Genomic DNA, 12,174 nt, shown 5'->3' on the forward strand with positions numbered 1-12,174 from the left:
GAAGGTCCAAAAGGAGGTGGACAAGCAGGTGCTGGAGGCCATGAAGAAGCACCCCGAGAAGAGGGCCCTGGTGCACTACCTGGCTGCCAGCTTCTCGCTGCGCAACCGCATGTTCCCACACAGGATGAAGTTCTGAGGGGGCCTGTACACAAATAAAAAACACTCCTGGACTCTGGCAAATTGTGTTTCCTTTCCATTGCGGGGATGTTTGCATCCCCTGAGAAGCTTTCATTGCGTGGCACCCACATGTGCTTAGGCCAGCCTCCCTGCTGTACACTGGCCAAGCTGAAGTTGGCGTACTCGCCACTGTGGTAAGATTGCGCCAGTGTCCATGCGGTGGCGCTGTGTGACAGTTACGGAACCTGAGACTGGGAGGATGGGTCTCTTACACCTTGGTGTGGGTCGCGTGCATTGGAGAGCACCGTTGGAACATTCCGACAGACTCGTTCCCAAGACATGACACACCAACATGGGCTCAGGTTTCTGGCAGGGGGAACTTCACGTGCTCATTAACCTAGCATGGCAAGTTCCACAACAATCAGCTCTGGCAGTACACTGATCGCGGAGGTAACGTCAGCTCTGCAGCGCATTACATTTGCATTCTATTTGTGCACTAGACCTTCCTGGAAAATCTTACATTGGAGTTCTATTTGTATAATTTGTCTAGTGGGCTTGCTATGTGAAAGGTGCAAATGAATGCCCTTTTGTTGGTTTGCACAGTGGTGTACTGTGTCCTTTGTTTCTTGTGCGCAAAAGACCCCAGACCATATGCAGCCTTCCAGGCTCATTTCGTGGAAGGTAGACATTTTATGAAGGGGAGTGGTTACTTCTTGTAAGGGTAATCTGGCTTGATTTGTGCTTACCTAATTGAGCATGAAATACTCTTTCAGCTTACCACATGTTGAGAGAAGTAGTTAACCCTTTAAAAGTTCATCTTGTGAAGTTGTTCAAACTACATCCACGCCTATACTCAATACGACAACTTGCTGTGCATTTGTAGATGCTTGCTTTTCCTCTTGTTACTCTAATACAAAGTGCTGAGACATGCGTTGACAGTATGTACTGTATGGCAGAATCCTGAAGATGGCATAGTGTTTAGGCTGCTGCTTTTAACAACAGATTGGCCTGGACTGGCAAGAAACTTTTATGCACACTTGAGTGCAGGTCCAGGTTTTATTCAAGGTGAGTGTTCACATTTGAGGCAGCAATTATGCTTGCTTACCATTGATAATTGTGTGCCAGTGAGCATTGCAATGACACTCAACAGCTGCGAACAAGGGCTTCACGAGTTTGTAACATGCCCTATGCTGGCCTGGGGAATGAACTACCGAAAGGGGGTTGGGCATTCACCTCCACCCCAAGCTTCTGCATACGGTTGCACTGTTGTACAATTTGTGTTGCACAGTTTGTCATGTAATTGCGATTTTGCTGTCCTGATGCCATCATGGCCATTTCAGCAGTGCCGTTATGGTTGTTTTATTGTTGTGATTCTGTCGGCCAGGGTGGTTGAACTGCCAAGTCATCATAAATTATTCCACCATAGTATTGAGCGAGATGCATGTCTGACCACTGCAAGCTTGCGTTGAAGGAGACGTTTCCCAGTGGTGTGTCCAGCCTGCTTGTCTGTAAATTTCACTGTTCACTAGTATTAGAAAGATTGCACAATGCCATAGTTTTGCATGCAGGATTGGCATTTTTGTTTTGGTGATTTGAAAGAATGCTGACATTGGAGTCGTGTCCTCAAGAGATTACTTTTATGAATATGATCACAAAAGCAAGACTTTCAAGTGATTTTGCACCAGCACGTTCGAAGTATTTGGCTCGTAGTATTTCTAACACTATGCGAAGATGGCTATATGCCAGGACAAAAGTACCACTGTCGACCACATACCACACACGTGGCACCTAGGCGTGCGAAATCATTGCACAAGAGTGGCCGAAAATCGTACAACAACACTGATGCTCACCACTGCATCTGCACTTATTATGCAAGTTTTAATAACCTACCAGAATGTTCACTCTCTGCTGTAGACTGCTTTACTGCACAAGTCAGTTCCTCTGGATGGGCAGCTTGGTCACATAATATTTCTGTGTGCCAAAGATGAAAGTAGAAGAGGCAGTGTGCCAGTGGACAGGTAAATGTGTAGTTCTTACCCAGCTGGTACAGCACTGAAAATAATACTCCTTTAGTGGGAATGTATGATGAGGTAAACAGCTAAACCTGATAGGCCTGCTGAAGTCAATACTGGCAATTTTGATGGTGCTATATAGTTGCAAGATCCAGCATTCCATAGTGTCGATCTGCATGGCCTGTCCAGCATGACCCAAGCAAGCCTTATCCACAAGGCTTTCATTTTCCACCAAAATGTGTTGATCATAGGCATAGCCAGATGGGGTTTAGGAGGTTAGTTTTGTACGTATATATGCACACATGTACACACACATACAAATAGTAGAAGGCTAAAATCCTCACCCCCCGAAAATCATGGCAACACCTCCGGCTTTTATGTCAGAAAGGCTAGCCACTTGCAGAGCCCTCCTGCAATTTTATGTTTGTCCAGTCTTGCTGCAATGCATGGCAGTTACAAGGCAACTGTAGTGGCTCCATGTTGCTGGTCATAATGTATCTGTAGTTGGAAGAGGATGGATATCCCAAGAAAGTGCTATTGACGCTTCTTTGATTCCGTGTGACGCAAGATATAAAAGGTTAATGTTGCCACGCCCTTGCCCTGAAACCTGACCAATGAAGTGTAGCCGCTGGCGAAGCTGACCGAAAGCTGGCGACACGTGTACATATTTTCACTTCTGCACCTTTGCTGCCTCATCAGTATAATAATGCATCTGTCATCTGCTTTTCTGTCCTCTTACAAGACATGTTTTGCAGTGTGAGGTTAAGCTGCGAGCGTTCCCACTCTTGGCAAACAGAGTTTGTCATGTGTGGGTGTATGTCACATGGGTAGGAGCATAGAGTTTCATACAATAACCTAGAGAGGAAACTGGCGCTGCGATCGTTCAACCACCATGGAAAATGATGTGAAGTACAGGCTTCGGATTGAATTGCGTTAGCTAGCGAACTGTCTACGAATCTTTTTCTACAGTTTCAGTTTCATTCTTTGCGAGGCGTGGGCAGTGGGGTGCATTGCAAAGCACTCAAGCAGTGCCTTTGTTGTCCAAAAGGGCTGAAGAGCGCTAGGTCTCTTGGATTGCTGCGACATTGCAGTTTTACAGGTTGTATTTGACAGTTTTAGCAAGGCGTCGTGCACTCACCGCTGCACATAGATGTAGCGTCCCATGTCAGCCCAGAAAATTGCAGAGTTCACGTTTTTTTACAACCGCTACTTGTCAAAACTCTTTCAAATCGACAGCGAAGCTAAGTAGACGCACCGTCACACTCCTCTGACTTGACTTCACAACAAAACGAGAGATGCCTTGGGGGCAGGCCACTTGGACAGACGCACCTGGCATCGCAGCAGACACGTGAAGTGTTTCTCACTCAATACAATACTGTTATTTTCATAAATAGATAATGCGTACTTTTGAGCGAAAAACGAGCGTGTTTGTTTCAAGTGTTGTAAAAAAATAATTCATTGTATCGTGATGCCAAATCTAGAACACAATTGCAGAGCAATGCATACACTGGTGGTTGAACTTGTCCAGTTTCACTTCCATCTTACAGTCAAGCAAACTTTTTGCATTAAGTTTTGCGTACAAAACAATAAAGCAAGTTTTAATGGGACACAACTTCCCATATCACTTTGTTTTACACTCGGCAAACAAGCGTTGCGAATCTCAAAAACGGAAGCCATCCGAAGCAGATCCGAATCCTGTACTTCCCATAATTCCCATGGTGGTTGAAGCGCCGCTCAAGGAGCCTGCATAGACACTAGCGCCAGAGTCCTTTCAAGGTATTATAGTAAGAAACTCTACGGGTAGGAGTATCTAAGATTGCTGTGGCGAATGTACACAGATGTGTGAGCTACGATGGTGCACGATGCACATATGAAGCTAATCACTAGCAGTGTAATTTTACTTGATCCTTGCTCCTACTGTTACCGAGCTGTTCCTCAGCGTTGCTGACCAATGGAAAGTAAAAGGGGTGACACTGGGTTAGCTGATATTGCATCTTGCAGTGGAAAACAGCGAGAGAAATGAGACACACACAACATGATCACCGAGACACAATAAGGGATATAGTATCTCTCGAAGTACTTCACCAATGTGCCAGCATTGCTGCTATGTGACAGTGGATTCTGTATGTGAATGCACAGCATGCACTCTTGTCTTAGAAAACCTGCAAAGCACTTTAGCATAGATATGAAGAAAGTGTGCATGACAGTGCTAGCATCAGACTATAGCAAGCTCTACATATTTTATTCAGAGCTATGCTGCTCAACACTTGACAAAGTTTCTTAACGGGTAAAAATCATTATATGGACGAAAAAAAATTAAATAAAAATCTAGATGGTGATTGGTAAGCTGCGCTACTAGCTGTAACAGAAGCAGTATTATAAAAAGGAAATAATAATAAAAGATGCTGCAATGAAATATACATAAAGCACTGCCCGCAAAGTACATCCTCCTTGTATATATATTTCTGGCAGGTTTACATGCTAAGGCAGAGGAGATGGTACAGTAATGATGCGTGAACGGGCATGGCTGGGTGAAGCGCCGGAACTTGTGAGCCTTTAGATGACCCTTTGGGAACCATTGGGAAGTGCTGGGTTGCCAGGGTTGGCCGGTGTGGCTTCAGGACTGTGCTTCTGCAGAGCAAGGATAGACCGGAGAAATGTCGGTTACAGTGGCGTACATGCATTCTATACATAGATTAGAGAACGGTATACTTGAACAGATAATGCAGCCAACAAACTGGTCCTTTGGACTCCCTAGGGATCGCAATATCATCTAAAGAACTGGGTTACTGTAACAAAAACTAATGCATGCCTCTTTTTACTGCCCACAAGGTCAGAAATAGTCACAGCCACATCCAAAATAGCTGCTAAGACCTGCCAGTGCACTTATTAAGAATCTCAGTGTTTGTATAGTGACGGGACATCATGAGTACATGTGTGTATAAAAACAGAGTGCAGGGGTTGCTGGAGAGCTGCATAAAATTAAGGCACACATGTAATGTTCCGTTAAAGTGGTCAACTTCCCATTCATAGTACGTTTCACCTTATGTTGTGCATGCTTGACTGCATAACACCCCTGTATTGCAACGAAGCAAGCTTTCAGACAGTGTGTGAGCTGATGGTGGAATGGCACACGACAGCACTGGTTCAAGCAGGGGCGTAGCCAGAAATTTTTTTCGGGGGGGGGGTTCAACCATACTTTCTGTACGTTCGTGCGTGCGTTTGTATGTGTGCGTGTATATATACGCAAGCAAAACTGAAAAATTTCGGGGGGGGGGGGGGGTTGGGGGTTTGAACCCAGGGGCGTAGCCAAGGGGGGGGGGTTGAACCCTCCCCCCCCCCCCCTTGGCTACGCCCCTGGGTACAAGGCTTTAAGAAAATCAACACAGAGGTGGTGGTGGCTGCAGTTAATGCCATTTCCGGTTTGCAATGACGGCGAGGGGTTTGAATAATGGGATGGCAAAGGTTTTTAGTGTCCAAAATATTTAGATGTCCTTTACGTTTGTGCTACGAGGTACATGGCAGTGCCACGAAAGCATCTGAATTTAGGTGTGTTTGAAAATCGGCCACTGACTGCATTCACAAAACCAGGGCATTTTACCATTACTGTAGCAATGTGCTGCTAAATTTTTTTGTGATGAGTGCACCACGATCTGGGCACTTGTTTCCTGCACTGTGGTACAAGTGCAACATTTGGAACAAGATTTTAATTTTTGTTTGCCAGCATTGCCGGATATCGAAACCTACATAATATGTTCTTTAATTAGCTAAGTTTCTAAATTGATCTTCTTGTTCCAATAACTTCACTGTGCACATTGCAGAAATGAAGGCTGTCCGTGCTTTCGGCACATTTACTTTCTGGTAATTGAGAAGAAAAAGCAATTTTCAGTGCTGCAGGATGACATGTCATGAACAAGCCCATGAGACCCATTCCATTTTATGCAGCACATTCACAAAAGGCATTATTATGACATCAAGAGTTCAAGTGAAGTCATCGTTTCTAGTTAAATCACGTCAGTGAATACAAAGACTAGTCTTCTACAACTTTCTGTGAACGCATGGCTCATGAGTGTGTTTCAATGGCATGTGGCTGCGAAGGACAAAGTCGTGCATACTATCTCAATCTCTGCAGCATGTAAGTCAAGGTCATACATGAGTGTTCTACACTCGCTGTCATGGCTACGACCGATGCTGACTAACGCTCCCAGGTTTAAATGCACCAATATACCGTCTAAAGTGGACGAGAGGATGACTGACGCCATAGCTCATTTGGTAGAACATCGGATGCGTTATTCTAAGGTAGCAGGTTCAGTCCCTGCCAGCGGCAAGTTGTCTTTTCATCCACTTTAATTTTTTCACCTTTATATCATAATTAGTACAAATAACCTCCCCTATACATTCCTTGGCTTGATTGCCCGTTGCTTCTAATTAAGGTTGTGTCTAACGAAGAAAAATGAGCCCTTAAATTTCAAACTCCTTAAGGCCATACATAGTTGCACGTGGCATAAATTTCGACATACCTTTTTCTTTTTCTTCTCCTTCTTCTTTTTCTTCCGTTCCTTCTCTTCATCATGCCGTTTCTGTTTCTTGTGCTTCTTCTCGTGGGAGGCATCCGAGGCATTTTCTAAGAAAAAGACAATAATACGAGCACATCATGTAGCATTTGGGGGTAGATATCCTTGTGACACAATTGAAGCCTTTTTATAGTACTAAAGCTGGATTACCGGTGACCGAGTTTGCCAAGATAGTCGCGGTGCAGTCACCAGAGCGCAGTTTGCTTGTGCATAATGGCTCAGAAAACAGTCGTCTTCACCTTTTTCTTTTATTAAACCATGCTCAATAGACAAGCCCCAGCATGAGCAACAGCTAGAACATCGTCTTTGTTTAAACCACGACCAGCAGTGCCAGGCATAAAAGAAAAATTAAGATTCCAGTGTTCTAGAAGCCAAAACCACGGTATGATTATAAGGCATTGGGGAATTTCAGATTACTTTTGACCACCTGAGGCTTTTTAACATACACTCATACCTAAGTACATGTTTATTTTTTTTTTAAATTTCGTCCCCATCAAAAAGCAGCCATGGCAGCCGAGGATGGAACCTCAAGCTTGGCAGCAGCACGCCCAAGCCGCTAAGCTACCATGGTGTATACTGCCGCGAGTTCTGACATAACTGCACAACGCAAAGAAACACACAGCACAAATTAAGACAACCTTCTGTTACTATTACCCGCAGTAGTCCGAGGGACAATACGACAACACCAACGGATGAGCAGTCCTAGAAAATCGGAATGTGTACAAGTACTACTCACCCTGCTGTTGAGATTCGTGATTTGGTGTGTCACCCATTTTGTGTTTGTGCTTTTTGTGCTTGTGCTTCTTTCGTTGTGGCTGCTGGCTCATCATTCGGTACTGTTCAGGCAGCTGCAAAAGTGTCAGAAGCAGGAGATGAGGACGGGCACACTTGCACCACGTAGACATGCCACAATTTGCACGTGTGACACTCCAAACATCTCCAAAGCCCACCCTCACAGCCAAACCTAACAACCTTTTAACCTACCTTACCTATACCTGCTAAAACTATACAGCAGTGAAGATTAAATTTTACGTAACTGTGGAGATGAATAGTGGTGACCGAAAAAGTGACTCTCTCACAACCTTATTTGAACTGCTGATTATTAAGCTTGCTAATGGCATGAACAATTCATATAAAAGTATTTATACGGCAGGCAATGGTTATAACCAAACTTCTTATTGGTTACTTCTGCATGCAAAAGCGTCTCTTAGTGAAAGTATCAAAGCACATTTTGCAATGCACTCCGATACTTTTTGAATTCGGATATTTAGTACTGTGTATCTAGTATACTGAATATCTTCAGTGCCTTTTACATGTCTTGAGCCAATATAAAGATCACTGCTAATAAGAAGACAGTCTTTATAATTGTCTGTTCTGTTCTACACCTGCTTACACAAATTTTATTTTGTATAACTGCTAAGACTCCTGAAGCACCTCTAATCATCCAAATAACTAATGCATTCTTCTCTTGGGGCTGTTCCTGTGTTCTCATGATACGTCGCAATGCCAACAGGGTGACGCACGAGATGTTACCAGGGTACAAGCCGTCAATTTACACATATATGAAACATACAAGTTCCGATTCTACATGTCAATTCTTCCTAAGCAGTCCTGTGCAACCATTTGACTTCACTACGTGCAGTGGCAGCAGTGCATAGTCAATAAGAGTAATAATAATATATGGGGTTTTACGTCCCAAAACCACGATATGATTATGAGGGACGCCGTAGTGGAGGGCTCTGGAAATTTTGGCCATCTGGTGTTCTTTAACCTGCACCGAAATCTAAGTGAACAGGCCTCATGTATTTCGCCTCCACTGAAATGCAGCCACGGTGGCTGGGATTCGATCCCGCGACATTCGGGTCAGCAGTTGAGCACCATAACCACTAGACCACCATGGCGGGTGTAGTCAATAAAGGTGACGCCCTGATTAACTTGATGCTGCTTAGAGGAGTGCAGGCAAAAAAACTCCTGGATGATCATTCTTCGTCAAGCTTGGGTACTGTACAGCTTCTGGGTAGCATAATAATGGCGTTAATACCTGCAGTAGTGTCCCCTATAAGTGATTACCAAAACAACAATACCCATCACACAATTTCTGATTTCAAAATGCCCGCCAGCAGGAATGGGACAACTCGTCAATGATGTAAACCGTTCGCACCCGATTTCATAGAGGTCATGTGATCCAGGAAGGTGCCAACAGCAATGAGCTCAATAATAATATTAATTGTTGGAGTTTTACGTTCCAAAACCATATGATATGATTATGAAGGACGCTGTAGTGGAGTACTCCAGAAGTTTCAAAGCAATGAGCTCATACATTTTCATTTTTGCTTAATTTCGTGTGTACACTAGCATTTGATGACGTGCACTAACGCCTTTTTGGCATTAGTGCACGTCATCAGCAGAAGTGTCTCTAACTCTTGAAGACAATGTTATCATGACGGCTATAGCAATGAGTAAGAAAATTCAAGCCAACTTTCATTTTTAGGCTTTAATGTCGCGGTAAATTACCTCTCAGCCATATGCTTCCAGCCATAGATTGTAACAGCGTTCCATGCAAGCATACAAGGCATCTGCTAAGGTTAACTTAGCCTCCGAAATTGGTGTATACGCTCGTTTAAAGAAAGAAGCGGCAATGTGACAATCAGTACTGATGCAGTGCTCATCTGTCTTATAAAGTGAGTGGCAAGCAGGAGGCAGCACCTATAGAGAAGGAAAGCAAAGGTGACAAAGAAACCGCCACCCCAACTGAGAGCTCAGGATGGTTCAGAGGTCCTTTTAATTAGGCTACAATTTTGAATATATACTTCAACACAGATAACTTTTTGGTGTAGGCTAGAGCATAGCCTTACTGGGCTATGAAAAAGAATACTCCAGAGGAGACAAGGCACACTATCGCAAATTGGGAAATAAGTAAGCTCTACTCCGGGCAGCAGGGCAATGACCTCACAAAGTAGAGAAACGAAAGAGAACAGTAACAGGTGGCACAGTAACAGGTCCCAGCGATGCACAACACAGAACAAAGGCAATCACTAAAGAGAAGATGGGAGAAACACCTGTCACTAAACAGCAGTGTCTGTGACAGAACTTCTGATGTTTTTGTGCACTGGACATACTTTATAATTCTAGAACTATTCCATATTATGCACCATGCTGAGCCTAAAGCGCATCTTTTCTTTTTTTTTTTTTTCATCTCGATAACCATGATCCATCAAATGTGACACGTGCTTGTGAATTGTTTTGCGTTACTGTAGTCTGTCTCACATCACTAGACAGATGAGCGAGTGCAGGTCGATGCCCTGCCATGCAATAGTTCTTGTAATACGTGTCTCCCGTCTTTTATATTCTCCCAGTTGCATTTTTCACGGTGCTTACGAGCATAGACTAATTAAGCGTGCTATCACGGGTTAATATTTATACTAACCGGTCCAGGATGAAGCCTAAACCCGACCAGTTGGGCGGCGGTAAGGGCCAGTAGCTCCTTTCCACCGACGGGTGGCTTTTCGATGAGAGAACGTAGTGAACTGCGAGTGAGAAAAATATATATAATATAAGTAAGACATCACTGCCGATTCCACCGCAGCGGCGCGTTGCGAAAAACTGGAGATCGCTTCACTGTTAAAGGGGTCATGAACCACTTTTCCAAGTAATGATCTAATGGCCTCAGTATCGGAGTGTACTGCCTCCCGAATCGATTGCCGTAAAAATTTCTCGAATCCGTCAAGAATCAGCGGAGTTACGGGGGTTTGGCGCACGCTCCCAGCGCTTTCTCTCTTTTCTCGTGCCGGCGAGCGCACTGGAAGCTAGACAGGGAGGGATGGCATGGGGGAAAGAAGTTACGCCAGCGCGCGTCATGAAACGCGATCGCTCTCCCGCTGTGATTCGCTTGCGCGAGTGCGGCTACCGTGTACTGAGGAGTGCGGCGCCGGCAAGTGGCGGCACCCCGCGGCAAGAAGCGCATCTGATCCGAACGCCGCTCTCGATTTACGTCGGCTATCGGCCAATAAGCATGCTATGTCTCTTGCGACGTACAGCGGACAGACGCCCCGCCCACCGACGAGAGTGAGAACCGGCCTCTGTTTGAAAAGAGGGTGCCTGGGGAAACGGCAACTTCGCGCTCCGCTTGTGGCCATTACGCGGCGCGCACGACTGTAATATTTGGCAGAGCAGTTCATAGCCGTGTCACCTTTCCGCAGGATGTGTTTTTTCAATCAGCCCAAGGGGTGCTTCATGACCCCTTTAAAAAGACAGGGCGCGCAAACACGGAAACCAAGAGAGAAGTCAAGACGGCATGCAACAGACTTCTGTGACACCAAACGGAACCCTGCCGTCAAGACACCACACTGTGGTGTCTGGACTTTCTCTCTTGTGTCCGTGTTAGCACGCCCTGTCTTTTTAACATGAATACCTACCAACTAGCTCAGCTCTCTGTTATTCTAAGCTTCACTGTGCACAGCACCCATAACAGGACGCAGCAGGGATCACCCACCTGTTGTCTTGATCGCCGGGTGCATCGATGTTGCCTGGCAGGTTGGGCAAAAAAGCACTGAGCTGGTCTTTGACCTTACGGCCGCTGAATTTGTTGTAGGAGTGCTCCAAGCCATATGATACCATCAGATTTGTGGCGCCGGTGAGCTCACTCTCTGGCAAAGAGAAAGCGGAACGAGTTAGCGACAGCGCCTGGTATGCTGGTACGGCATAATCCTTTCAGTTACGAGCGCCGAGGCGTTTGACAAGCTGAACATCTGCCAAGAAAACGCCGCAAAGAAGAATCAGCGCGGTAAGATCGTGGCGTAACAAGCAAAGTATACGCGCATCCACGCAACGAAGAGCGTACTCTTCAGCTTCGATCGGCATGATGTGATTAGAAAGCGCGGTAGCGTTTTCTAAAGCGATGAGCGAAAAGATCGACTCGCTTACTTGGAGGTTCTTTCATGAGATAAAAGGGACCGCTGTGAACAATGGCTGGAGTCTTGCCGAGAGAAATTGTCGTCTTAAGTGTTCCGGTTGTGTCCTGACGAGACACAACCGGCGAGCGGGAGCCGCGAGGGCTCGATTTTGGAGAATATTGGTCCGTCCGCCGTACCACCTCAGCCATTGTCGTCTGCCATGTTGTTTCCTGAACTTTTTCCTTCCCGTCATGCACCCCGCTAGTGATGAACGGAAGTGCGGCGTAAGAAGTCACCGGAAGCTTGAGATGTGACAATAAACGTTTTAAATATGTTTTTGATCAATAGTTCTAATTTGATAAGTTATCTTGTCAAATAAAGCTTTGTTAAACGCTTCTGCAGTGTAAAATGGTGAACGCATGCGCAAACACACACGCAAATAACCTCAGCTGATGGTTATCCCTGAGTCTTTTTTACAAATCTCAAAGGCTATGCTTTTTAGTACTAATACGTCACGATCGCCATGCTTTAAACACCACCTGTCTTTACCCATAGTGCCTCGGGGGATTTCACTTCCCG

The 12,174-nt window shown here is 45.2% G+C and overlaps 1 protein-coding gene across 1 annotated transcript; it reads right to left on the reverse strand.

Annotated features, from left to right (window-relative positions):
• Nucleotides 1-4,574: 4,574 nt before the first annotated feature.
• On the reverse strand, nucleotides 4,575-11,860 carry LOC119389964 (mediator of RNA polymerase II transcription subunit 19). The gene is made up of 6 exons (XM_037657435.2): nucleotides 11,627-11,860; nucleotides 11,196-11,349; nucleotides 10,131-10,230; nucleotides 7,440-7,551; nucleotides 6,650-6,753; nucleotides 4,575-4,760 (listed from the first exon to the last, which is right to left on the reverse strand). The coding sequence occupies exons 1-6, from the start codon at nucleotides 11,802-11,804 to the stop codon at nucleotides 4,686-4,688; spliced, it is 723 nt and encodes a 240-aa protein (XP_037513363.1). The 5' UTR covers nucleotides 11,805-11,860; the 3' UTR covers nucleotides 4,575-4,685.
• Between the last annotated feature and the right edge of the window lie 314 nt (nucleotides 11,861-12,174).

This window comes from Rhipicephalus sanguineus, chromosome 4 (genome assembly GCF_013339695.2).
Source record: "Rhipicephalus sanguineus isolate Rsan-2018 chromosome 4, BIME_Rsan_1.4, whole genome shotgun sequence".
In the NCBI taxonomy this organism is placed as follows: domain Eukaryota; kingdom Metazoa; phylum Arthropoda; class Arachnida; order Ixodida; family Ixodidae; genus Rhipicephalus; species Rhipicephalus sanguineus.